The sequence below is a fragment of the Aythya fuligula genome, chromosome 5 (assembly GCF_009819795.1).
Source record: "Aythya fuligula isolate bAytFul2 chromosome 5, bAytFul2.pri, whole genome shotgun sequence".
Taxonomy (NCBI): Eukaryota; Metazoa; Chordata; class Aves; order Anseriformes; family Anatidae; genus Aythya; species Aythya fuligula.
Genome location: NC_045563.1, coordinates 14,557,143 through 14,584,373, shown reverse-complemented (window position 1 = coordinate 14,584,373; position 27,231 = coordinate 14,557,143). Strand labels below are relative to the sequence as shown.

The window sequence follows — 27,231 nt, the reverse complement described above, 5'->3', positions numbered from 1 at the left end:
GAACATGTATGATAGGATGTGGACAAATGAACTTCTTAATGAACACAAACATACATTTAATGGAGAAAAACCGTATGTGTGGTTGATTCTGTGGTATAATTTTAACAGGTTGTTTTTGTTAAAAGGAGAAGGCCCCACTGTCCTGTTCTAGCCATTAAGACCTACTGTTTTACCTGAAAAACTGTCTCTGACAATCATCTGGTTATCCAGAAAGCTGATCCAACCCACTAAAGTAGCAGGAAAACTATTCTGGCAGAACAGTGAATTTAGCCTTATACTCCTTGTCAATTTGCACAGTAACAAATGCAAGCCATGTGAATCTAAAACCACAGTATTTGTTTGCAAATCTTCTTCCCTCCCCCCCCCCCAGAAAAAAAAAAAATAAAAAAAATTGTAATGTCCATAATCCTTCTAGTTGAACACTAGAAGCAAGGACAGGAAGATGATGTTCTGTGTAGGGACTTAAGGTAATTGGGCACCTATTTGGTCTGTACAGCTCAGTATGTGTGAGGAGTTGCTGCTCCAAAATTACTGAGTGATGAAGTTGATGTTCATTTTTTGAAACGAGATGGTTTGTCCTGATCTTCAGCTGTTTATGAACGTAGTTCAGAGACTTAAGCTTAGTTCCAAACCACTGAAGGAGTTTACTTAATTCAAAGGAATGGAAAAGCGGTTGAATTTGCAAGAAATTCAGTAATGTTTCACGTGGTTGTCTTTGATACTACAACTTTAATGAGTTGAATGACATGTAATGGTCTTCCTGTAAGATTCTGTATAAAAGGGATAGGTGGTTAAACAAGCAACAAATGAGAAGTGATGTATCTTGTGTTGATACTGAGTTCCTAGTGGGCAAAACATTTAGTGTGGTGATTTCTGTATTATAATAAAAGTGTGGATATCAACGTAGCAAGCACTGATACTTGCCTTTTTTCCTTATGTTGTGTATATATACAACTTAAGGCATTCTAGTTAATTAAGTTCAGCGTATGTAGCTTTAGAAGTACAAATGGTGTAATTGTGATGCTTTTTTTTTTTTTTTTAGGAGCAACTCGAGACCGAAGTGAATGTTAATTCCCAAACAGAAACTCTTCAGACAACTTTACAAGCTCCTCAGGTACTGGTTTTAAAACCTATGCATCTGTTTCTATTGCTCATCTGTGCTGAAAATATAGAAGTTAAAATGAGTCCAGATGTTAAAAACAAAGAATGTATAATTTTTTAATATAAACCAATTGTATGGAAAGTTGCTTGTTGTTACTGTCACAATTTTTGTGTTTTAGATGGTCATTGATCTTATTGAATGTGCATTGTAGCTAAACATGTATGGCTTGCCATACAAACTGACCGAAGCTGGATTCGCTCTTCTGAATTGTGCCTTCAAAGTAAGGGGCTCAGTTTATTCCTTTGTGCTTTGCACATCACAGAATAATCTTTCTAGCAAAGAAACAAATGCTTTAAATAGCTGCTGCTCAGATATCCTGGTAGAGGCTGAGAATTGTCTGAGATGTTAACTTGAGATCCTGATATTTGGTATGAAGGGTGAGAGAGAGGTTCTAACCTGATGACCCAGCTGTGTTGATTCACTGTACGTGTTAGGAGTGTAAGGAGCATTCTGTGACATTCTCTTAAACTTACATCCCTAATATTGTAATCACTTCTAGAGAACATGTATTTACTGGCATTTTTAAGCTTCTGTTATTGTCCTGCCCATTAAAAGTTCATTGTCACAAAGCATTATACGCATGCTTCACTCATTACACGATGTGTAGTAAAGGTATTGATTGAAAATGGAGGTGTATTGCAATAGTACTAATTGTATTTGTTGTTAAGCTTTTTGAACTACATGAGCAGTACTAGATAAAGCTACCACAATTGTTTAATGGAAACTGTGGATGTGATGGTGGGCACTTTAAATTAGTTCAGGAAGATTAATTTCTTTAAAAGATCGTGTATTATTTTGCATATTGTTGAGGGATAATTATTATATAAAGTTAAAAAGCTTTTATGAATTGAGTAGTTATTACTGTAGCAAAGGTAATCTGGAAACTACAGAAGTATAGTGGACCTTTTCTGTCACTTTTCCACTATTTTCATTGGCTTTTAGAGCACTGCTCATGGTGCAGGAGATGCTGACAATGTAGGTCAGCATGAACCAGACAGTGGGCTCCAGGGTACAGGGGAGTAGGTGGGGAAGGAGGGATATCAAAGCTATTTTGCTCTGAATCTTTTTGTTGCATTGTGCTTTGCTGTCATATCAGTCAGTGCGTATTCAGCTAACTCCTTAATGAAACAATTAAGAGCGGTCATTTTAATGCAATTTTTCCCATGTGTAAAATTTACTTAATACTAATTTTGAACATCTATGACATAAAACACTTTCTGATAAATCATGGGAAGTAATGCATAATAACCGGATTATTGTGATGCCAACATGCAGGAGTGGAGGATAAATACTTAAAACTTAAAAACAAAACAAACGGAAAAAAAAAAAACGTGAAAATAGAGGCTTCCTAATCCTATGAGAAATTAATGAATTGAATATTGTATTCCTTTTCTGTGTTTTCCTTTATTTGTCAAACAGGATTTAATTCTTTCAAGTGAGACAAAAGTGTTCAGATTATTTTTTTCAGTGTGAAATTCTTATCCCTGTCATAAAGTAGTTTTAGAGTTCATCATACCTTTTCTTTGTTAATCTAAATCATCATGAAAAGTTAGAAGTCTAGTCATTAAGAGTTTTTAAACAGGCACATTTTTTAAAAGATGCGTTTTGTGTAGGGAACAGCTTTTCGTCATTCATCTGTAAAGTGGTGGGGTTTAACACTAAATTACTCAAAGCAGTCTTTAAATATTGAACATATACTATCTGATGGACATGTCATCAGTTAAGTACTCTTATTATGTGGGTTTAGTTTTTATTATAATAGAGGTTTTTAGTAGGCTCAACTTTATCCACAGCACTTCCCAATTTCTTGCAGTTGTGGAAAAAGGAAATGTACACTATGAAAGAAAATTACATATTTTTTTTTTTTAAATGGCTGTGTTGGTAAAGGAAATATCCTGCTTCTGTATTTATAGTTTATAATTATTCTTATTTTGGTGCATTCTGAATTACTGTTTTAAAGATTTATTTTGTTTTGAAAGTTAGTGCCAATTTCTACAACATTTTCCTTTGTATATTTACAAAGTTAAAATACAACCAAACTTTTTTTCTTTTCATTTCAGAAAACACCCAGTACAGACCTTTCAGATATCCCTGCTCTCCCTGCAAATCCTATTCCTGTTATCAAGAATTCAATAAAATTGAGATTGAACCGGTAAAAACAACCTCAGGGGTCCATAAACAATATCTGCCAACTCAACCTGTTGTCTTCTAATGCTAGAAAAAAAAGGAGAACAGAGGGTGCAAGACTAGAACATGATCGGAAATGGATTTAGGTATATTTTGTGCACTTCCCTTTCTGGGCTAAAATCACCACTTGATTGGAAGTCCAGGTTAGTATGTGAAGCCAGGAGTACTATTAATGTGTTAGCAACAGTTGCATTAAATATTTCAAAGGATTACTGCCTTTAAAAACATGAACACTATTTGTAGCCATATTTGACATTCTGATTGAATTTGTTTGATGCATTGTTTCAAAATTGAGATAAAACTGGCATAAGAATCCCTTGAATGCACTTTTATGTACTTTTTTATTGGAGTATGACTAATTTTAGATCTTCAGCTGATACGCTTTCGTTTTATTGAAGAATCTCTTCAGTACTAGTAATCTGCAAATTGGGCGACGTTCTATGATATACTGTACATTGACAACAAAGTGTGTAGTATAACTAGTTCAACTGCCATCAAGCAGCAGTAAGCCTTTAAAGAGAGGAATGTCCAATCTTGAGGTAATAAGACATACATCGAGAAAGTAATTGGGAAGTTTTCAGTATTGGTGGGATATGATTAAGATGTGGTTTACTTTTATTTATAGGATTGTTTTAAGGTGCATACAGATCATCAATCAAACAGCAAATAAACTTTCCTTTGAGCTAATCAAACTCCTTATTTCCTTTTTGAACCCTTTATTGTATTTCTTGGGAAAAGCTTTTGCATTTAGTGTTGGGGTTTTTATTGCAGCTTGTATGCACCATATAGGACAATAGTTATACAAAATAAGAACAAGCCAGACCCTAATATTGCGTTTTTCCCCCCGTACGTAATCACAATACCTTGTGGCCTGTAGGCACAAATTCAGAAGTTTGTCCCATCACTAAAGTGTTTAAGTAAATGTGTGCCTGTGAAATATAACACCTGTCTTGATGGCCTTCGAATCACTAAACATAAGATGATTTTTGTACACTCCATAAAAGTTCTGTATGCGTGAAAAAGGTTCAAATTTTAAATAAAAGCAAAAAGTTTTTTCCCAGAGGATTTTAACCTTTTTATTTTTAGATGGCTCATCAAAAATGGTTTTACATATTGAACAACACTGAATTTTTAAAAATCATATTTCTAGTAAGCACTTGACATCTAGTAAGCTCTCTTACTCCTAATTTTTGTTCTGTAGTCGTATCAAAAAGATAAGTAACTACTTTTTCTTTTGAACGAACTGAATCTCTCATGGCAAAGAACAACAGTATTTGAGGAACATGAGGGATATCAGCAGTAATACCAGATGTAGATAACAAACTTCATGTTACTATTTCTTAGTCTGAAATATGTGGGATGTCAAATCATATTTCCCATACTTTGATTAGCATGTTTTATGAATTCCCTTCTCTCATTGTGCTCATCCTATTTACACGTGCATCTTTCATGTTAAAATTAAATTACTTACACTCTTCCCCTTATCCTTCTAAATTAATTCTCCAAAGTCAGAGTGTAGCTTATCTTTTACTTAGGCTGTGCAGTAACTGAAGGGTTTTTTTTTGCCATTTGTCTAAGATGTCTAGTATACAATACTTCTCTTTTCCTTGCCCTGTGCAGCCTGCTGTCGTCCACCCCAAAAAGAAGGTTATATTAACAGTTGAAGTGTACAAGGTGTCTGTGTATTTTGTGTAGCTATGGAGTTTAGATCGAAATTGCCAGGCACAAATTTAGTCTTGTCATTTTGTTTACACATCAGAAAGTCTTTTTCATTTTATTAAACGTTTCATGTAACTGCACCCAAGTTTTGCCAAGCTGGAAACTTGGAACCTTTCTGTATAGTGACTTTTTAATTCTAGTTTTCATAACCTGGAGATCAGACTGTTGCTTTCGCATGATGTACGTAGTGTCTCATGACTGGAGTTTGCTTTGTTTTATAGTATCTGTACTCCTTGTATTTTTCAAGAGCTATTTTGTAAACAGATGATGTATTTCTCCATTGAAAACACAATAAAAAACAGCACAATCCCATTGTTGCCTGACTTTTCTGAATGTACAGAACTGGTTTCACTATGAATTTATACTTGGCTCTTAAGTTTTCTGCTAATACAAAATACAGTATGGCCTAGGAAAGTCCATAAATTTTGTAAATAAGCATGATGTTAGATGTAGGAAGTAACACTTAGCAGGATGTTGAATTCTAGCCTGTGAAAGGGAAAGGTTGTGGATTGTGCAGTGGGCTGGAGGTTGGAGGGGCAGAGTTTATTGCCAAAACACTTTAACAGCACCCCTTCCTTACTTTCTGATTCGGACTTTCTCTTAACCTGATAATATGAGAAGAAATGTGCATACAATCTTGAGCTGTATTTATTTTCCTTAGAATTTTGAACTGTTTTTAAATAACTTCAACGGTCTTGGTATCTTACACTTGCTTTTCTTGCAAGTGACTATTTATGTCAGCAGATGGCAGTATTTCTCTTCTTGTCAAACAGTTTAAGCTTGCCTTGAAATAAAAGTAAAAAATAACAAATAACTGTGCATCACTTGATTGATCTTTGTATCAGCATGAGCCCAATCCTCCAAATGCTTGATGTGAGTAACTTTAAGTAGCCCCCTTTTGACTAAAATTTCTTTAACTGCTAAAACCACTGATGATTACGGTCCTCATATTATAATTACCCTGCCTAAAACAATAGACCTTTGTGTTGTGTATATTTTTCACAGCATGCAATTGCTTGTCTTGTTTCAAACAGATTCATCATCTTTATATCTTGCCCATCCTTTCTCCCTTTCATCACAGCTGATGTTATTTATGGCTTTAATTCCTCTTCTATTTTTTCCAACCAATAAAAATCTGAAAGTAGATGTACAGATTGCTGTTCAGTGCTTCTCGGGGTACTGGCAATGGGCTTCTGTAAGTTTGTTCTGAGTTACCTGTCATGAACCTACAAGAGGTGGAGTAAGTACATGAATTCATGAAGATCTCCAAATAAGACATTGACAATTACTGTTGTAGCCGAAATAATTAACATTAATAAGCCATGGTTCTAACAGATGGCTTTAGACATGCTGATTTGAATCAGACTTCTAAATTGATGAGTATCAGCTGAAATTGTGCTTCCTTGCTGTAGGTAGTGTCTTGGTGCGTTGTTTTTCTTTATTTGAAGGTAAATTTTTGACACTGGTAGTATATGTGGGTAGTAACTGAGTAGTGGTGACTATCAACTGATGTTAACCATATCTTGGTAAACTTAGAGATTATCTCCTTAGAGAACCAATTTTAATCAATGATATAAAGTTAAAACTGAGTTTCTCGGCTTCTAGAATAGTGGAAAATTAAGAGTATTGCAAGAATATGCTAGATATTACTGAAGCCACGATCTATGCCTAAGTGCTAGAAAAACCTCCGGCGGTAAATGGGAGGCAGAATATTATTTTTGTTGGTTTTGAAAGTTGCATGTGTTGTTATAAAAGATAGTTCACATGTTAAAGTGATCCTGGTTGGCTTATGTAACTTTACAGACACACTAGTCAAGTAGCTTGGTCCCTGGCAGCATTGTTGCTGGACAAAACTGTCACTTAAAAATGTGCAGGTCTTGACAGTACATTCGTGAATGTCTATGCACAGAATGTTAATTATGTACTTGATGGATTTAATTTTTAAAGATTCCAATGTTCAAACTGGAAAAACATCAGTAATAAACCATTTTTTACTTTACTTGAAACATCTTAGTGGAATTAAGGATCTGTTTAATAGAAATATAGCATCTTGCATTTGTTGATAGAGGCAGATGCAGTTTGATACGTCTACAAAGTTCAAACTAATAATTTGAAATATCTACAAACATCAAACATCTGCTACTACTATCACCAAAAGAATGCAAACTTTGATATCAAACTTCAGAGGGCACATTTTATTATGAAAAAGATAATAGAATGAACCACTGCTGCATGTCCCATCTGTTTTTTGGATATTTAAGCTCTAATGATTTTTTTTTTTTTTTTTTTTTTTTAATTTAAGAAAGCTTTGGCATATTTCTATTGTTCTGACTAAATTCTGGAATGCTATATTTAGCAGTGGTGTTTCTTTTCCTTCCACGCTTAGTAACTGGTTGATTTATTATTCAACATGCCTTTTTTTCAATGACCTCAGTTATGACTTCTGTATTGTAGTGGAATGTTTATTAAACCATTAATGCGACTGTCCTGCATACTTTATTCAATTTTTACCTCGCAAGCTGTAATGGTACTGAGTTTAGAAAAGTCAAATATAACAGGTTCCTAATAGCTGGAGGAGGAAGAAAAAGACTTAATGGTATATGCAGATATATTATCAAGCTTGGTTTTGAGGTCGATTTCTGTCTTTAAATAAGAACTTGAATGCAGGCAAGTAATAGGAAAGGATAAAGAGAAAAATTACTATTGATGCATGGTTATAAAAACTCCAACTTGTTGGCTAAATAAAGCTGCATTTATTTATTTAACTTGAGAAAATAGCCAATGCATTTAAACTGCCCAATAATAACTATGGCCCACACGGATACTGGACAGCTTACAAGTTCAAATGTCTCGTATGTCTTTCTTGCAAGCTAGCATATCTTTAGGAGTATGTTTTATGTTCATCTTTTCAAAAGCAAATTTCTTAAATAAGGTTATTTAAGTAAATGCTTTACATGCTTAAAAATCTACACTTAGATGAACTGAAAAGTTCAAATTTAAGATTATTTCTGTGATGTTTGCTTCCTTTAATGATAATATACTAACCCGGAGTGGATAAAATTAAAGTTGAATGGAATGTCTGGTCACATACCCTTCATTGATAAAAACATTTCAAATGGTGTAAAATAGGACTGGGAGGGGGGAGCTTGATGTTTCAGAAATATTTTGTCTTTTTTTCCACCCTTCCTACCTTACCCAATAGAGAAACTTGATTGTTTTTTTTTTTTTTTTTAATTTATTTTAAAGTAAATACAATAAACATGATGCTTCTTGAAACAGCATGTGAGAGTTTTGAGCTGCAGCTTCTGCTTCAGATTTACTGAAACCTTGCCCTGCGTGGTGTCTGGTGCTGTGTGCCTTCCAGAAATCTGGCATGCGCATTGTCCTTGTTTGCGTTCTCAGTCTGCAGTGGAGCTGTTAATAAAGAGATTGATGATAAAGTTGTCGAAAAGAGACAGTTGGACAGGACTGCTCGCCATGAGTGACAGAGGGCATGCTCTGCCTTCACAGCCAAGAACGTTGCCCCCAGCAGAGAGCTGGCCATGCCTGGACGCTGTGCCAAGACTGTTCAGTGCGTGGCGAGAGGAGTCTGCAGTTTATACGAAGAATTTCTATTAGATTTTCAGCTTGCACTCTTAAAGTAAGATTTCCTTTATTTAGGATCTTCAGACAATTTCTTTTTTAAATTATGGCATTGAGAAGAAATGCAGCTTCAACAGTGGTATAAAGGATAATGCAGCTAAGTTGAAATTTTTGTGAATAATCTGTTAGTAGGGCTTTTGAAATGTTTCATTGTGGACTGGTTCAATGATGTGAAATAGAGATCCCTTGTTCTTAAAAACAGTTTTTTTTTTTTTTTTTTTTTTTTTTTTTTAATGGGGAATAAATGCATTATTCATGTACTTGATCTAGATATTAGTTTTTGTAGGAATCTCCCTGCCAAGATGTCATAAACTTGATTCAACTCAGTCACATGGCTGGAATAAGAGAAGACCAGAATGATGGATGGAAGCATTCATTGTCTCGGCGACAGTTTATCATGTATAATTTTTATCCATCACAATGTAAGAAACAGTAAGACCGACAAAACACTTGATAGTTTGGGCCATCTGCTCATGCAAGATATTAAAGTTATTAGTGATTATTCCTACTGTTTATCTTCGTCTAGAACGGTGTGTGGATTTTCTATACACTAATGACCACTCTGACCACCGAATATAATTTCTCATCGAGGAGTATTTTTTTTCCCCTCACACTATCTAGTCTGTATGTAGTGAGACAGATTTTTACAGCTCTGAACAAGAGCAATGACTTAAAAATCAGTTTCAATAGCCCACTTTTTTGTTTTGCTTTTGAATGTATTTACAAAAGGAAGATTAATCATTTCCATCTGATGACATTTTAAGTGGTGGTAGATCATTTTCTGTGGATAAATTTTGCAGAGCTATTCCCTCGGGACATTTTGTTAACTGTGTTTTTTTTAATTATTTTTTTAACTGGATTGAAATATGTAGTGGTTTACCAATTAATCTACAAACTCTTTATATATATTGACATTCTTAGAAAAAATTTAAAAAATCATTTTCTGTAATTCTTTGACGCTACCTGGATATAAAACTGTATTATAGTAATTGCTGGGAATAACCAAATGATGAATTGTCTAATGTGCTTCCAGTAGTTGATGCAAGTACAAGGAGTTTCTTAAGTTTTACATTTTGCATCTTGCCAGATCTTTTACTTTTGTTCTTTTTAATAAAATCACAAATTTTAGGTTTGTTTTATGAAACTGCAGGTTTAATTCTGGAGAATCTCAACTGTGTCACTTCTTCTTTTTTTTTTTTTTTTTTTTTTTTTTTTTTTTTTTTTAATGTAGGGGATATGAGCTAACTCTTGCATTGGTTTGCTTTGAAGGTATAAGAACTGATTCGTAGTCTCAGTAGTGCTGCTCTGAATAGGACCTGTCTAGCCAGAAGCACACCAGATGTTCTGTCTTTGCAGATGAAGTCAAAACAGCAAGTTTGATCTAGTACCATTAGGACTTTTTTTTTTTTTTTTTTTTTTTTTTTTTAGCATGAAGAATACTTTTACATTTGGTTTACTGTAGGCTGTATTTTTAAAAATGCATGGATGTCACCAAAAAGAGTTGCTTTTTCTTTACGGCCCATTAGTTTTTCAAAGATGTTAAGAACATCCATTATAAAAGTAGGCTTCTAGTTTTGTTTGTAATAGGGATAACTTTACATTTTATTACTATTTGATGTTCTGGTATGCTAAATTTTTAGATGACTTCAAATTATTCATTTTTATTTTTACTTTCAGCAGGAACAATTGTGTACAACTGAATCCAGCATCACTAGCCTTAATGAAAATAAAAACATTTTGAACAACTGTGGGAGTGTTATCTATGTTTGTGCGTTCCACCAGCATTGCAAGGCATCAGGCTCTCTTCAGCTGTAACAAGTTATTTGGGTGCTGTAGGAAGTGTCTTGTTCTTACAAAATAATGTTTTGCTCCCCTTCAAAGTTAAAGGAATCATAGTCATATTATTTCCAAAGTTGCTTTAATGTGCATATATAAGAAAAAATAATAGATAACATGTAAGCAGACAAACCCCACTATAACTTGTCACTGTGATACTGAGCAGTTTGTTAGAATGGCTGGCTCGCAGCAAGGTCAGGCCTGAATTCTAATCTTGACTTGCTTGTGCATACATGACCTTGACTGGGCTATTGACTCTGCTTCAACCTTCTTGTGTACGAAATGAGATTAGTGATTATCAGACGTTTCACAAATACTGGTTGTTAACATTGGAGAGTTTGAGAATGTCTTGGAATTCTCATATAGAAGACACTTTAAAATTATTCCACTAAATTTTACTGTAAGCATGAATCACACACCACTTGAAACTCATATGCTAGTTTTCCAATCTTGGGTTTGTATCAGATATATCATCTTTATATCCAGCTGTAAATTAGTTCTAAGGGCATCATATGAAAGAGGAAGATACCTATACATGCTGTTAGAACAGTCTTCCAGTAGAGGAAAACAACAGCATTAGGCAATTTGATGCTTTCTTTATTTAGAAATAAGTCTATCTTAATAATTTAGAAGTAGGTTTATCTATAATCTTTCTTTGGAAATATTTAGTCTTATTTTAATATATAATTTTATATAAACATGCAAACAAGCATGTGGTAGTTCTCCCCCTGTGAAAAAGATCCTAAAAACTGTGAACCTGTTTTCTACCATATCAGCTATTTAATCCTGTCTTCCTATTTCTATTTGCTTATATATGGTCCACAAACGTTGATGTTCACTGACATGTTGGTACAGTGCATCTTTTTTTGGTGTGGCATATTATACTTAATATCTGAAAAGAAGTTTTGAGTTTCTGGTGCTGCAAACTAATGTTGCAGATTTGTGGTCTATCACACCTCGTTTAAAAAAAAGGGGGTTGGGGCAGGGGATGTGATGAATATATCTTTGGAAGACTGGCTTCTTTTTTATTATTTCCAATTTTTTTTCCAGTTCTCCAATCTCCAGTTGTTTTCATATGGAAGCTTGGGGAAGACACAGTTGCACAAGTGAGGCTGTTCAGGGTTTGCATTTGGGTTCTTCGTAACAGTAAGGTTAAAGGGGCTTAATGGAAAAAAAAATACTTTTGAAGTTCAATTTACATAGTAAATGGAAAAAAAAAAATAAACTTCTAATTTTCTCTTGACATAAAATCCTTTTTTCATGTAATATGTATGAGAACTCTAGATACATTTAAAAATATATATATATTTTTTTGTTTTACAAGGTAGCAGAAGAGTGCCTTGTTCCTCCTGTGCTAACTTGGTTTATAGAAGATAGTCTAAGCAAATTGTGGGATCTCAAATGTATTACCTTTTGAGGGTCAGCCTATCCAACATGACAGAATAAAGACTGAAGTAACACGGACCCTCTAACTGTGATTTTGACAATTACTTTTAGACTGACTTATTTCATATAAAAGCAAATGTCTGTGCTTCTATACCAGGGAACAGGATATGCCCTATGGTGATCCCAATTGCCCTAAGATCTTCTCAATACCTTTCAATTTTTTTCTAGTTTAATTCTAATACTCTTCTAAGAAATCCTGTTATTTTAAAATAACTCTTCCTACTTCCTTCTACCTGAAGGAGTGAACTGAAGCAGCGAAAACTAAACCTAAGTGGCAGAATGTTATGTTAATGTCTGCTATGCTGAGTGCTTGTCAGTAATGCTTTAATTGCTATCCACAGCTGTTACCTAAGCATGTCTCTCTCAAAGGCTCCTCGAAGTTTTTAAGGTTTGGCATCATGTCGTTTACTTTAGCTGTTTTTTTTGTTGGACATGATCAATGGGTTCAGTACTTTCCCCTCCTACATATGCACGCTTAAAACTCTCATCTCTGAGAGACAGGTTGTACTGAAAGACCAAAGTGTGTGTTAGACTTGTTGGAGACAAGCAGGGGATATGACGTAGTATCAAGCAAATCCATCTTCAGCTGGCCTGGTCCTGTCTGAAAGCTGAGGCTACTCATCACCAGGCTGGGAGGAAAATAATGAGAACAGTGTCTTCTTATGGGCATCCCATCAGTGAAGGAATAGAGTTTACTGGGGATTTGGAGTTATTCCTAATTCCTTAGTGAAGAGGTTAATAATAGTGACCTAGATGCTATAGCACTAAGATCCCTAGGGAGAGGAGAGTTTCTTATTTATTTAGGCACTGGTTATGTGCTTGCAGATATTAAATTCAAGCTCTTCCTCATAAAACAGTCAAAGGAAGATGCTTCCCAGTGCCCATTGATCAAAAAATTACAGTATATAAAAATGTTAACTCAAACCCTATGTATATGCTGCTTACTGCCACTGGGAATTTTTCTATAGTATATTGAAGCACTCTGGAGGAAGGACTTTTTTGTTTGTTGAACTCCAAGCATAATAATACACATCTTCCCAATAGTTTCTCTAAACCTTCTTAACTGTTTTCAGATCTGTCAGCTGTGGTGACTGGTTCTGTACGCAGTGGAATATGCATGAGACCTTATTTAAACAGCCGGGTATATTTCAACTGATAAAACTAGGAATTGAAATATGGACAATGCTGATAGGAGAAGCCATTTGTCCAATTGACTCTCCTGGCACCCATCCATTTTTTCCTCATCGACTCTGTAATATTTTGGACTTGCATGAGAACCTTTCATCTGATGACCTCAAAGCTTTTTGCAAACATTAATTAAGCCTCCTGATGCCCCTGTGAGCTAAATACACACAATAGTCCCATTTCAGATGGGTAAACGAAGATCCAAAGTAGTTGTCTTGCCCAAGGTCGCCCAGTAATTCAAAATTAGAGGGAGATCTCCAAGAATTTACAAATTAAATTCTGCAGAAGTAATATTTTATATGCACTGTAGTGGTCTGGAAATAAGCACCTCTCGTTCTGACAATGCAAGTGACAAAGTACTTTGTGGCAAGCATTTTGTAGTCTGCTGCAAGGAGAAGGGTGATGAGGGAAAATGTGCGAACACAGCCCAGTTTAACAACTATTTTTATTTCCAGGTTGATGATTCTCTTGCTGTTTCTGCCTATTGTATTCTGCCTATTTCTGGTGTAGGAAGGATGTAGCTTAAGTTTGGAGTTGGCAAATGGAAGACAGATGATTACTTTTTCAAAAAACTGATCACAAATAGAGTTCTACCTTCATGTATATTAATTTTCTTGAAGGTTTGGTTAGGAGGTAAGAAATAATATTGTATGCATGCTTGTCCTATCATATCTATATTGTGTCTATTGCTTTCACTTTCTTTTTACATTTGGCAAAATATGTAGATTGATACCCCATTAAATGCAGCTGTTTCCAGTCTAGCATTCAGATGGAACATGGAACACAGCACACTAATGATAAAAAAAATCATCAGCTCAATAATATCCTGATCAAACGCTGTCTGATTTGACCTTATACTACCTTGCTTACCTCAGAAGCACACCATGAGACTCTGGTGCCCTTGTTTAACTGAGAAAAAGAATTAATCCAAATCAGAACCAGAGAGCACATCTCAGGAACCATCTTACAGAGTGGAGAAAAGTTGAACAAGTTGAATGCAAGAAGGTTGTAATAATTTTTTTTTTTAATCAAGTTCTTAGCTGATTTCCTATTTTTTTTTTCCTACCATGCAAATATAATGTTTATCAACCTAATTTTTAAAATTCCCATTTGAAGTTCTAAGTATCTGCACAAATGTCTGTGAAATATATCTAATGTTCATTGTCTGTATCTCATTTAGAAATCTTATAATTAGAAGTGCATGTTTAGTCAACCCTACGTGAAAGAAAAATCTTTATAAAGATATCTCACGTATGTTATTCTAATTTGTTTGGGAAAATCCTGAAAAAGAGATGAGTTTTGCATCATGTTATGAATTTCAATGCACGCAGATCCTGTCAGATTTGAGTGTTAGACAAATCAACTTAAGATGAGGGATGACTTCAGTAGCCTGCCTCCCATCCAAACCACTGAGATACGCTGCAACTTTCGGAAGAATTCCCACCACTTGCGAAGTGCCTGGGTGTCTTTAATTAGTGTGCCCAGCACCCTGACAGCCACAGTGAGCCTAACTCTGAGAACCACCAGGCCTGGAACGAGCTTTGCTGGTTGTGTCCACAGCAACACTATGTGGGCTCTACAATGTGTGTAATATACTGGGTTAGGTCTCATTCTGTGGACAGGACCAGGATGTGTGCAGTGCATCTGAGCGCATATCTCCTCCTTTGTAACAGCTCCATTCACAGCCAGCACTGACGTGCGCTCCCTCCTTCACCGCGTTGCATCTCATTAGCAGTCTCTTTCCGTGGAGTGTAAGAAACTCCTTTTGACCGGGGCATGTTGTTTACTTCCAAACCTGTGTACAGCTGGCATAAATCCCTCCAGGCTGTGGTCAGAGCTGGAAGTTGGCCATTAATACAGGCTTCTTCTTTGTCATGATATAGACTTAAAGAAAAGAAAGCAGGTGCCCTCCTGGCATTTTATAAAGAGTCATTCATGAATACAAGATACTGCATTTTGCATATTAGTGTGAGTGCCAATATAAACCCAGCTGTGTGCAAAATAAAGTGAAATATGTATTTCAAAAACTAGGCCACAGCTTTTCTATGGTGCAATCTGAAAGCATTTGAATCAACTTTGCATATGCATAGCCTTTTCTTTTAAAATTATATTTTTCCTTTTTATTTTTTTTTTTTAAACGTGGTGATTTTGTAACACTTTTCCCAAGGTGATAAGACAATAACATGAACACAAGCTGAGGAAAACACAGGCAGATGCCACAAAATGCATCTTAAAAATGTACCTCTGCAGCAACTTTTCATTCTCTTCTCTGGTCCCAGTCTGTAGTCCTCTTCTTGCTTTGAGCTGGGATTGTCTTCCACATGCAGCTGTTTTGGAGAAGGCCGTCAATAATTTTTCTTGGGATTTTAGTACACATTAGATCAATCTCCACGAAGCTAAAAGTTCTTTAGTACTGTTCTTTGATCAAACAGGTTGTAACATGTGGATTTGACAATTAACAGTATAACACCCCTAGTACTGGGTGGTCATCTTCGTGCTTAGAGGACAAAGAGGGGACATGGGGGTATGGGGACAGCAGGTGAGAACCCTTGGGTCTATGGTGGAGTTACTCAGCATAGCAGCTGGCACCCACCAGTCTGATAACACCAGCAGGCCTTTGTGTGGGGCCTAGGTGTCCTTTTTTTTTTTTTTTTTTTTTTTTTTTGCCTGTTGGTGATTAAATTCAATGCAGTGAAGGAAATGCTCATTTCCCAGTAACTACAGGAGGCGTGTTGTTGTGAGATATTACAAGTCTTTACCTCATGCCAAGTTTTGGGGCATTTTCCACAAATAAACTGGCTTCTCATTGCTCAGGTCCTGCGATACCCTGCTCCAATGCCAATAAAAACAGGTGAAATGAGGAACATAGAGAAGGAAAATTTCTCCTTTTGTCTGTTAGGCCTGGAGTTTGCTCATAGATAAACCCGGGGAGCTGGAAGAGGTCATTTATGTAGGGAACTCAGGGCTGCGCTGCCCAGGCCCTGCTGTGGGACCTGCAGGCTCAGGACTGTCTTGACCCACACGTAGCTCCATGGACACGTGTCCATGGATGGGGGTCTGTGGGCAGGCACCACCTCCTACAGGAGAGCTGTGCCAAGGTCAGCTGAGAGACAAATGGGTATTTTCCCAGCCTGTCACCTGCCTTCTCCAAACAGGCCAGGGACAGAGGGGCCATTGCTGAGGCCAGGCCTCAGCAGAGCCTGGCCGTGATGCAGACTGAGAGTGCTCTCCCTTCCTACAGGCAGCTCCCCGGGGGGCTGGGTGCTGTGCCCCAGTGTCGCAGAGGGATTTGGTGGTGCAGCAGGAACCTCGGTGCCACATGCTGGCTTTCCCGTTCTGTAATCCAACCGGCAGGTGACACTACCTTCTTTTTTGTGCGTGTCTCTTAAACCCCGTGATGGATCCATCTGCCTTTGCATGCAGTTAAAAAGGCTGATCTGGTGACAACTCACTTTTCTGCAGCGACTTGACTGACAGCCTGTGGCACTGACACAACCAGGAGTTTAAAACCATGTATGGGCTTGTGAGAGGAAGGTGGGGGGGGGTTCAAGATGCACCGATAACAGACATTAACTAATGTAGGGCTCTATCTGATTAAGTTTGATCTAGGGTGAGCAGTGCTTTGTTTTGGCAGGATTCTTTGTTTTTCTGCTAACAGGTGCTTGGCTTTAACAATATTCTTTTGCTGTTTGGTTCTGGTAGATTTAATAGCATAGTTGCTAAATTGAGTTTAGATAGCTTATCCTGTGTATATTTAGAGATAAGAAGTTCATTTAGGGATTAGGGAATGCTTCTTGTATATGCACCATTAAGCATACCACATCTGCTACTCAACTAGCAATCAGCAGAATATTGACAAAAGTTGTAAAGAAATCTTTTTGTTCATTAGAACAAATTTATACACAAGGTTCTAGATGTTTACCTGACAGAAGAAGTAGCTCCAAGAGCCATAAAGTAAATCCAAATTCATATCGGGCTTGGGTGAAATACGGGTACTGACCTCAGTTAGAATAGGTTGTGGTGGAAGTAGGTCAAAATAATAGATGATTAAAAGAAAAAAAAAAAAAAAGAAAAGAAAAAAGAATATAGTGAAGTAACAGATTTACTTTTTATCTGTATTTTCTGCTTTTGAAAGAGAAAGAGAGGAGCTTGTCTTTTAGCATATGGGAGGAAGCAGAACAAACAGTAAGTTGTGAGAAAAAAAGAAAAGGAAAAACTAAAATATAGATTTTCAGATATTATCTTAGCCGGAGAGTCAGGCTTCTCAATGTAGCTCTCAGAGCAATAATCAAAACACAACACTTTTTCTTTAGCGAAGAAAAAAAAAGGGGGGGGGGGGGAACAAAATAATTCCTGGACCGTCTGGGAGAGAAAGGGAACAGTGACCATGTTACTGACACTCACCAGCTGGTAACCAAAAACAAGGAGGGAGCAGTGAGAACGAAGGGGAGTCATCAAGATTGTCGGGTTATCTAGTCCTTATTCATACCAAATGTAACACTTTATATTGCAATTAAGGGAAAAGTGATTAAATCTTTGAAACGTGGAGATGAGCCTTTCAGACACGCAGGTGGTTCTTCTGAAATGCCTGTTTGTGGAGGAGAGATCTGTGTGTATGTATATGCATGGGCAGCTAGACTCCCACCAAGCAGCTTAAGGAAGCTTTTCTGGGCTATTTATATACTTTATGGCAGGCTGTTTGCTTTATATGAAGAAAAGCTGATTCGTGCTGGTGTGGAAGCTGATTGTGCTGCCAATGGGAGAGGCAAATTTTAGGTACACGAGGATAATTAAGCAGGAGATATGTATGGCTGGAACAACACGATTCAAAAATATGGAAGTATTTTTCTAAATGAGATGTTTGCATGTTAGTGTGTGGGTCTCGACTGCAGGTGTCACTGTTAGATCTAAAATAATGGTTTCTTTCTGACTACTGCTGTCACAATAGACTTTTATTTCCTACGAAAGTCACACTTCTGATAGTAATGTAAAATCCAGGAAATGTGTAGTAAAATATAATCAATTCAAATATGTGTGTGCATCTGTGTGCATGCATGTGCTTATATCTGTACTGGAGGTGCACATATATTTCAGGTGTGTATCTCAGCATGCATTTGCCCCATCAAGAATTAGCTCAGCACCTTTACAATAAACTCAAACACCTTCACATATTAGGCTTGCAACTTTTACTCTGAATGTTTTGAAATCCTCCCTTGCTTTGGGATGGGTATTTAACTTCCACTGACCCTCATCAAAGTGGTGATGCAATCTTTAATACAGCTGTAGAAAGTATAAGCGTTAACATGGGGATTTGATAGTGAGTATCTGAAATTGTTTACAGTGATTTGCAATAGCCCAGTAATTCCATTCCATTCTCTGTAAATGACTTTGCTTGGCTTTTTTTGTTGTTGTTGTTTATTTTGTTTTTGGTTTTGGTTGGTTGGTTGTTGTTTTTAAATAGTCTCTGGCTTTTACTTAGGCAAACAGACCTGATTTTTCCATGGTAGTTATTCAGATGAGTAAAGTGCTGCCAGTTTACTCTCTCTCTCTCCCCCCTTTTCTTTTTTCCTTTTTCTTCCTTTCAAAGATGAGAGGATGAGAAGGAACTGAAAAATGGGATTTAAAAAATCTTACACAAAATTTCCCCTGTGCCTTATTTGAAACTACAACACACTGTTTAGCAGGTAAAGAAAGAAAATGAATCGGAGTGTATTTTGGAGTAGCTCCTCAACAGCTCTTTCAGAGGAGAAATTTTAAGGGAACGGCAACATTCTCATTAAGTACCAATCTTCACAGCCCGTTCTACCCCACCTGGATACTCTGCCTTCAAAGCTGCTAGTCTCGTATATGACTCTGATTAGCTCACTATATTAGCATTTTTGATGCTTTGTGGCTTTTCTCTTGGTAGTAGCATTTTGTAAGAATTTATGCAATTTTATGAAGTACATGTATATCCCTGATCTAGATTCCTTTATTTCTATTTCTCCAGTCCCAATGTTCACTTTTTAAAAATGTTATGCTATGCACCTATGTAGATTTGTTTTCTTTTGTTTCTTCTCAAGTCCTGTCAACTGCTTCTGGTGAAAACAATCCATGAGACTGAAAAATAGTATTTCCTCAAATCAGACAATGGAGTTTTTCCCTTGCACAAATTAATGTATATGTCTCAGGATAAGCTCACTCTGATTCCTGAATGTTCTGGAGGGATTTATCCATCCTTTTTTAATTTTTCTCAAAACAAAACCTAGAAATGAGAAAATATTTTGAGGTAGGAAGGAAAGGGAGGGGGAAGAGAAAAATAAAGCAAATAAATTTTTGAATAAGAATGACCCATGTACTGTGACCGGAGGGCAAATGCAAATGTCTGTTTTCAAACACAGACTCGTGAATTCTTATTAGGGGTTCGTGACTGTGCCTCCAAGCACATCATTACATATTCATAAGTGTGAGGAAAATAGACTCCTTCCACATTCAGGTGTGTTCAACTAAATGCTGCCCCTTTAATCTTAAAGAACAGCTCATTTGGTCTATTTTCTTCAGTTCACAAAGTGTTAAGGGAATATGAGATAAAAGATGCACACACACAAAAAGAAAAAGAAGCAGCAATATTCCACAAAGATCTTTTTAGTGTCAACTTAAATGCACACAAATAGCAGATGATGATCTCTTTTATTGGACTAACATTTATCCAGTAATATCCACACACTTTTAAAACCATTGAGACCTCCTCTTCAGGTGTTCATTTGAATAGAAATAGCTGAATGAGTGTTTTTATAATTGATCCCCTGAGTACTGAATGTCTAGTGCTGCATAACCAACATTTTCCCATTGCTGATTTTTTTTTCCAAATTGCTACTCTGCAAAATTAGGATTTTGTATAGTTTTGATAAGAAAATTAACCTTCCAAATGCCAGATCCCCTTAATGTTACTTAGGAAGTGGTGTGAAGGTATGATTGGAACTCTTGTTCTCAGATGGCTTATTTTATCTACATGAGCAAGAAAAATATTTTCTTCCACAACATTATGCAGAAATCGGAGCTTCCACTCCCCCCAAAAAAGGATAAAAGTTGTTTGTTTTGGTTGAGTTTCTTATCCCTATCCTTTAGATAAGAAGCTGTCAACTTTAGAGCGTGCTTAATGAAATGCTTTTGCTTTCAACAGCAACACAGAAACTTTGTAATACTTGTTTGCTATTGTTTGATTTTTACACTGGATGAAAAATCTGTTGTATTTTCAACTTTTCTTTTTATCTTTAAAGTCACCTTTAGAAGATTTTTGCTTGAAACTTATATTGTGTGTCAGAAGGGCTAAATTTTCCACAGGCATTTCCAGGAACAGTGTATATATCTAGATTCTTATTTATTTATTTATTTATTTTAATAGGAAAAGATACCCAGATAGTACTTGCAATTCTGGACATGGAGTTTAAAAAAAAATGATCTTGTTGTGAAGATACGGAGCAGCTGAAGTTTAACAGCATGCATTACAGGTGGCTGTTCCTTCAGTAGCCCCTTGAAGGAAATGGAATTCCTAATTGATATGAAATCATTTTGCAGCAGCAACACCTGAGTAGTAGAGAGAAAGGGAAGAAGATATGATAATGACTGTGTGATAAAACCGGTTAGCATTTGTGTGCCATAGTAAACACTCATGAGTATAAAGAAAATACTAGCTAGCCACTAGAGATATCCACTTATGTTCATGATACAACCACTACAAACTCTAGTTCTATCAAACTAGCATCAAGCACAAGATCCATCTTTAATTAATTTAATCCTGTAGAGCTGAGACTCATTTTATTTGTGACTGTGCAGAGAGAAATTACACTTCCATACTTGCCTTGAACTTCAACCTTATCCTTTCCTATCAGTCATATTGAATAACACAAAAGCACATGCTCTGAAATTCATGTCCTGTTTTTTCTTTTTTTTTCTTTTCCCACAGATTATTCAGATCTTCCTACACACGACTCACTCAATAAAAAGCATGGAAAATGCCTCCCCCCCGCTCCTCCTTGTTCAGGAGAAAAAGTGATTTCTTTTGCAGAGGGGAAACAGTTTTTTGAATCAAGTCTTTCTCATAATGAGTGAGAAGCATGTAAATTCTGTACCAAAGCAAAATAATTTCTTTTCTGTCTGTAGTGCAGGAATGAACAAACCATGCCCTACTGAGGGCAATACCTACTGGACATAGGATAGTGTATTTTGCCTTTTTTCTCCTATTTAAAGATGTGCTTTGTGGAAATGACCTGTTCTGCATGTGCGTCTACAGTATGGCTACTCTCCATCTCAGTAACCCATTCCAGATGCTGTGTAGATGCCACAGTATCACTCCCAACCAAAGAAGCCACAGTGCACAGTCCTGTAATCAGCCCTGCTGGTGAGGGGCCTCACAACTGATGCATTGCCCAAACTCAGCTCTTCCCCATTAAGGGAAAAAAAAATAAAATAAAAAAAAAACAACAACAGTTCTTTCATTGTTTTTTTTTTCTCTCCAGAGAAACAAGGTGAGAACTATAACCCAACCCAGGGAAAGCAGCAGGTGGCGAGTGCTTCTTGAACCTTTAAAACAGCACACAAGGCTGCTTCTCACCTTGGATGACCAGAGCCAGTGAGAAGTTGAGGTATCACTGCATAAGGCATATATTAAAGCTTGCAGCATCTTTGATGTGGCCACAAATACACATGGATTGGAGAAAACCCTGTGTGCTTTGTGGTGGCTTGTCTTTAAGATGCAAAAAGCTCCAGCTTTCATGTGAGCCTCTAATTATAAGCCCCAGCTGTGGTCCCCATGTACAGGGAGGGGTGCAGGGAGGAAAGTTCCTTGCCTGACATTTAAAAAACAAACATTCTCTCTTGCTTTCTCCTTGCAAAAATCAGGAAAAGCTAAAGGAGTGTAAGAGCTAACTTCTAAGATCTAAAGGAAAATATCATTGGGTTTCCCTTTGCCATCAGGCTTCTGGAAGATGATCTGTGCCTTTGCTCCAAAACAGGCCTCTTGCTTTGGGATGTGACCCAGGTAAGGCTGGCTTTCTCCCACATGCTTAAGGCCAGAGCCCTGTGTGCAGGAGGAATAACAGTATTTGCAAGTCAATTAAATATGTAGGGGAAAAAAAAAAAAAAGCAAAACAAAAAGCAATTTTTTTTTTTTTAAGTCATATTCTCAAAAAAGCAACTTTAAGGATTTAGTTAGGTTTAACATGAGAAATGTGTAGCAAAATAAGGATGCAGAAAAATCTAGTTCTGATGTCTATGTGGAAGAGAACTTGTAGCCTCCCAGCACTCTCCTATCCCAACAGTTTTTGCAGATAAGTGGCCTGCCTCACCATGGCCAGCCTCGTTTCCTGTTTTGGTAGAAAAACTTCAGTAATAACATAGTTTATTTTGATTTACAGACTAAACACTAGCAAGCTTTGTAGAAAGCAGTTATCATCTCTCTAGATTTCCTCTTATCCTTATGGTCATCTGTCAATCTCAAAGCCTCCTGGTTTGTTATGCTTGATGGTGATGCTGATCTTAAAAAAAAATCATGATTTGTATGTTTGAGAATTTCTGCATTTAAAAATAATAATATCACCAGTAATTTGCAGGCATGCTGTAACTTTGTATTTATACTTAAAGTATTTTGCATCAGTTAAATTCCATATTGAACCTGGAACTATCTCCAGTTTACTGACAGGGAAGTGCAGAGAATATGGGCAACGTCTTCAGATCAACCTAACTATTTTATGAAAATGTTCTTAACCTCCAAAATCAGAGGCAAAAATGTCTCAGTGCAAGACACAAAAAACAAGACAGCTCTCAGATAGTTTAATCCATGGTTCTTCCTTTCAGTCTTGCCCACATTAGCTCCTGCCTTCTTTGGATGATTACTGTTATGTCTGCTTCCTATTTTCTCCCTTCAGTATTTCTGTTTTCTCTCACACTTAAGAGGAGAGAATAAGAGAATTAAATGTCAAGAATTATCTCATTTTGCTATGTGGGATTTCTGTGATCTGAGCCTGCTGCCAGACTCCCATTCAGCACAGCCAAGTTCCTGTGTTTTATCACTAGCTTTATCAACAAGGCCTTTGCTAATTCTTCACCGTCTACAAACACAGTCTTTATTATTGTTTTTCCTATCCCAAGCCAGCCTAATAGTTCAGTTCACTGAAAGAGCATTGCTTTGGCCCTGGGTTGCAAAGGTGCAGCATCTTGTCTTTCACCATTCCTGGTTTGCATTAATTCATTCTGCTGCCTTTTGACTCACTTTATTTCCCTTTTATAAATTTTACTCTGTTGCTTGGGTTCCTGTCTCACATTTTTATGCCTTTTTCTCTGGTGTAGAAGAAAGGATGGGTCTCCTACACGAGTATTTCCTGTGCCAGGCTGTCTTCCTCTGGTAATAGAATTGCCGCTTGCTGTGCCTGAACAAGGGAGTTATTTTCCACCCTCCTCCCTATTACAGAGTCACTTCTGGCCCTGAATTCCACTTTCCCCTGCTTCTATCCTGGATTATGTTTCTTATGGGCTAATAATAATAATACTTACCTGCCTCTCAGGGGTGTTGTGAAGATTAATTAGTTAATGAGCTCTGAAGATGAAAAGTGCTGCATCATTGCTAAATATTATTGTTGTTCGTATCCTGTATAGATTGAACTCATCAATATCAGTATTTCAATTATAAATCTCACCCTACCATTTTTCAATTAAGCCCACTAGATCACGTTATCCATCACTCACTTCTTGTTCCTCTGGCTTCTTTCTACTTTCTGCTTTTCAGAATAGACACACAATAACCATGTGTTCCTGTAAATAAAAGATTTGCCTTTTGTTTCAATGTCCCCTTCTTCTTTTTAGTATTTAAAATTAGAGTCCACAGAGGACTCTGAGCAAAGTGATAGTTTCTGCTCCTTTACCTGAAGTAAAATCTCCTTCAAAGTCTGTGGCACTACCTCCTCAAAACAGTATCCTCAGTAGAAAGATGGTAGGAATTAAAATAATAAAAAACCACACCTCATCTTCAATACCTCTCTCATATTGAATCATCATTCTGAGCTATATCTTCTGCCTCCCTTTAGCAGTTATCAGAGTTATCTTTAAGTCCATGAAATCGCTCTTTGCTTCCACACACTGCAGTGGACCTGCTGGGTGAAACAAAGAGCAGGGATTCCCCAGCACTCCTCAGCTCCCCCAGAAACACTTCATGCAGAGCTGCTGTTGTGGAAGTCAGGATGTACCATGCCTCATTTCTTCCTTTAGCACACGGAGATGTGCTTGGCTGTCCTCTTTGCAGATCAATCATCAGCCAACATCACTGCTTTTTTATTTGTCTGTTTACCTTTCTTCCTTTCACCCAAGACTCAGTCTCTGGATGCTGCTCAGACTCCTGTTCTCTCATGCTGAAAGAATATCTGGGGAATGTCACCTGGCCCATCTTTTCATCTGTTCCTGTCTCTTGCTAATCTACACCAATCTGTTTGAAAAATGTGGTGACTGTTGCTTAAAAAAATGATCCTTTACCTCACCTCCCACAAGTTACCTTGGTACAGATAACAACACCTGAAGCAAGGGCCAGTGTGGTGCAAATGTGGCAGGGAGGCTGGAGGTGCTCTGCTTCAGGGGTTTCCCTCTGCCTCCATGTGGGGTTCCTAGTGCAGCCGGCAAAGACTGCTCGGGAATCACTCCAAGATTTTAATTTCTGCACTAAGGCAAATCTGCATCTCTCTGGAAATGTGTAAAAGCAAAATCGTTCCCACCACCCTGTACACTTGTGTGGGAGGGGACACAAATTTGGAACAACCAGGGGCAGGCTGGCTGTTTACATCCCAGGCAGGCTCCTCAGCCCGGGACTGCCGTCAGTCTCAGCCGCTCTCTCATTCTCATCGGAGCTGTTCCACTTTGTGCAAATAATTAAATAGTCATTGGGCCTGAGAGAGGGAGGTGTCTACAACACTGCTTGTGGTAAGGGAAGGACACGATCAACCCAAACAGCTTGCAAAAGAGCCTCTAAATTCAACAAACCCTGCAAGACATCTTAACTCTTCTGTCTCCTGTCTAGACCTTGGGAAGCATAATCTTTCTTTGGAGAGGCGTTGTCAGATCAAGCAGAAATAATGCTGGCTGAGCTCAAACAACAACCATATTTGATATTTTCTGCTGATTGAGCTGTCCAGTTGACTGGAAAGGGCTGACAGCAGAGAGAGCCCTGGTCTGAGCAGAGCAGCTCCCAGGCCAGCTGGCGAGGGAATGGGTCTGCGCCAGGTAATTATTGCCTAGTGCAGAGGTCGAAAGCCTCAGAGAGGCTGATGTACTAATGAAACACAAATGGGACATCTGTGTTCAGGAGTTCAGCAAAGCACAGAAAACAGGGCTTTGCCAGGAATATATGTACTACTGAAAGCAAGCTCACTTCCTCGAGCTAAGGGAAGTCCTCTGAAGAGTAAAGGCACGAGCAAGCCTTTTGCAATGGGTTTTTTGTTTGCAGGATGACTTAAAGGCTTCCAGAGATTGCTGTGGGCTTTGTAGCATTATGGAGAGGAAATGGGTGCATCCAAATAGCATGATGTAAGGTAGCATGAGGAGGCTAAGGAGGGTGGAGAGAGGTAGTAAAAGAAAAGTTGATGTAAATGAAGTTACTGGGAGTCATTACTGACGTGGCTGGTGTTAGGTCTGAAAAAACTGTGTGGTACCAGGGACAGCTGGGTGAGCTGTTACTGCTAAATGGCTCTAGTTACAGACACAAGAGTTAGTGTATGATATTTTTTTCCTATGAATTCTGATCTTTTTGTAGCTCGCGTAGCTATGTCATTAGAGATGTGTTTCGAAAGTGTTTTTTTTTTTTTTTTTAACACTGGGGTGAGATGGACTTGTTATATATATATACTCACATGTCTGTAAATATATAGGAGAGCACTCTCTGCAGAATAACTACCAGAAGGCTCAGGGTACTGGCATTACTGAAATCACACTGTCATAGTCACATTTAAGTGGAGACTTAAGCACTGTATTGGGTAAAAGATTTTAACCTAAACCCTGCATGTTGAGGACAAGCCTCACAGAGCAGCAGGGTATTTCAGGACTGATTTGTAAGTTCCTTAGGGCATCCTAACCAACCTAAGTTTAGTCCTGTTAGGGGATGCTAGTTACCCCTTCTGGAGGTGCGGGATAGTTGGGTGAAGTGGGAGAGGATCTGAGGCAGCTGAATTTCACTTTTTTGACTGGGAAATGGAGTTTAATTGCGGTACCCTTGAAGCTCAGTGAGCTTTGTCAAAGCTGGGACGGTAGGAGGTGTGCTGAGGTCTGTGCAGGTGCATCCATGTCCATGGTGCAGCCAAGATGTGTGGGTACCTGTCCAGCTACTCCCTACTGTGCCTGGGCTGGGTGGGAAGCACGGGGCCCTGGTCAGACACACTCTCCAAGAGAGAGACAAGGCCCCAGGTGCTGCTTGGGCTCAGCAGCAGCTAGGTGAAGGGAACCAGCTGGGTTCCAAGCACTGGTACCCCTGCTCAGCAGGGAGGGAAAACCAGGCTTATCCCTGCACTTTTTTACCTTCCTCCTTGTCTGCTAAGCAGTGAAGAAAGAAATAATTTAGCTCATCTGGAGCTGCTTGTACCTGCATGTCTCCTTGTTGTGTCCTCCTACCCAATGTTGGCAAGGTGCCTTCAGAGCAGCAGGCCTTGGAATTAGCTGTCCTTTTCTGGGGAGGAATGGCCAATATTTCTTGTGTTGGGAGGTTTAGTGTGCCCTCAGGCTGTCCCTATGAAGGTGAGTACAACGCTTCTCCAGTACTGCTGTGTCAGAGCTGGGTGTGAGCCCATGTTCGATTAGAGGTGTATCTAGGACCTTCTGGCTGGGAGGTGAGAGCACAAAGGCTGGCACAGAGGTCCTGACTATGAAATGTCATCAACAGACTGTCAGAAGTGGTCTGTCAAGTGAAATAACTGCAAGAATGGGGCTGGGGATTCTTTTACACCTTCAAGTTGCTGGTTCTGAAGAGTTTCATTTTGTCCATTTTGACATTTGCTGTGTTCTCCTACTAACCACTGGGCTAGGTAATTATGTTCTGCATACCT

At 37.8% G+C, this 27,231-nt stretch overlaps 1 protein-coding gene across 4 annotated transcripts in view; it reads left to right on the top strand.

Moving 5' to 3' along the window:
• Positions 1-5,380, top strand: part of PAPOLA (poly(A) polymerase alpha) — a 41,959-nt gene extending 36,579 nt beyond the window's left edge. For all 4 annotated transcript variants that reach the window (XM_032187813.1, XM_032187811.1, XM_032187812.1 and 1 more), the window contains exons 21-22: positions 1,043-1,114; positions 3,223-5,380. In XM_032187813.1, the coding sequence (XP_032043704.1) occupies positions 1,043-1,114; positions 3,223-3,318 (168 nt within the window). In that variant the 3' untranslated portion in view covers positions 3,319-5,380. The remainder of the gene's footprint in view (positions 1-1,042; positions 1,115-3,222) is intronic.
• The last annotated feature ends 21,851 nt before the right edge of the window (positions 5,381-27,231 follow it).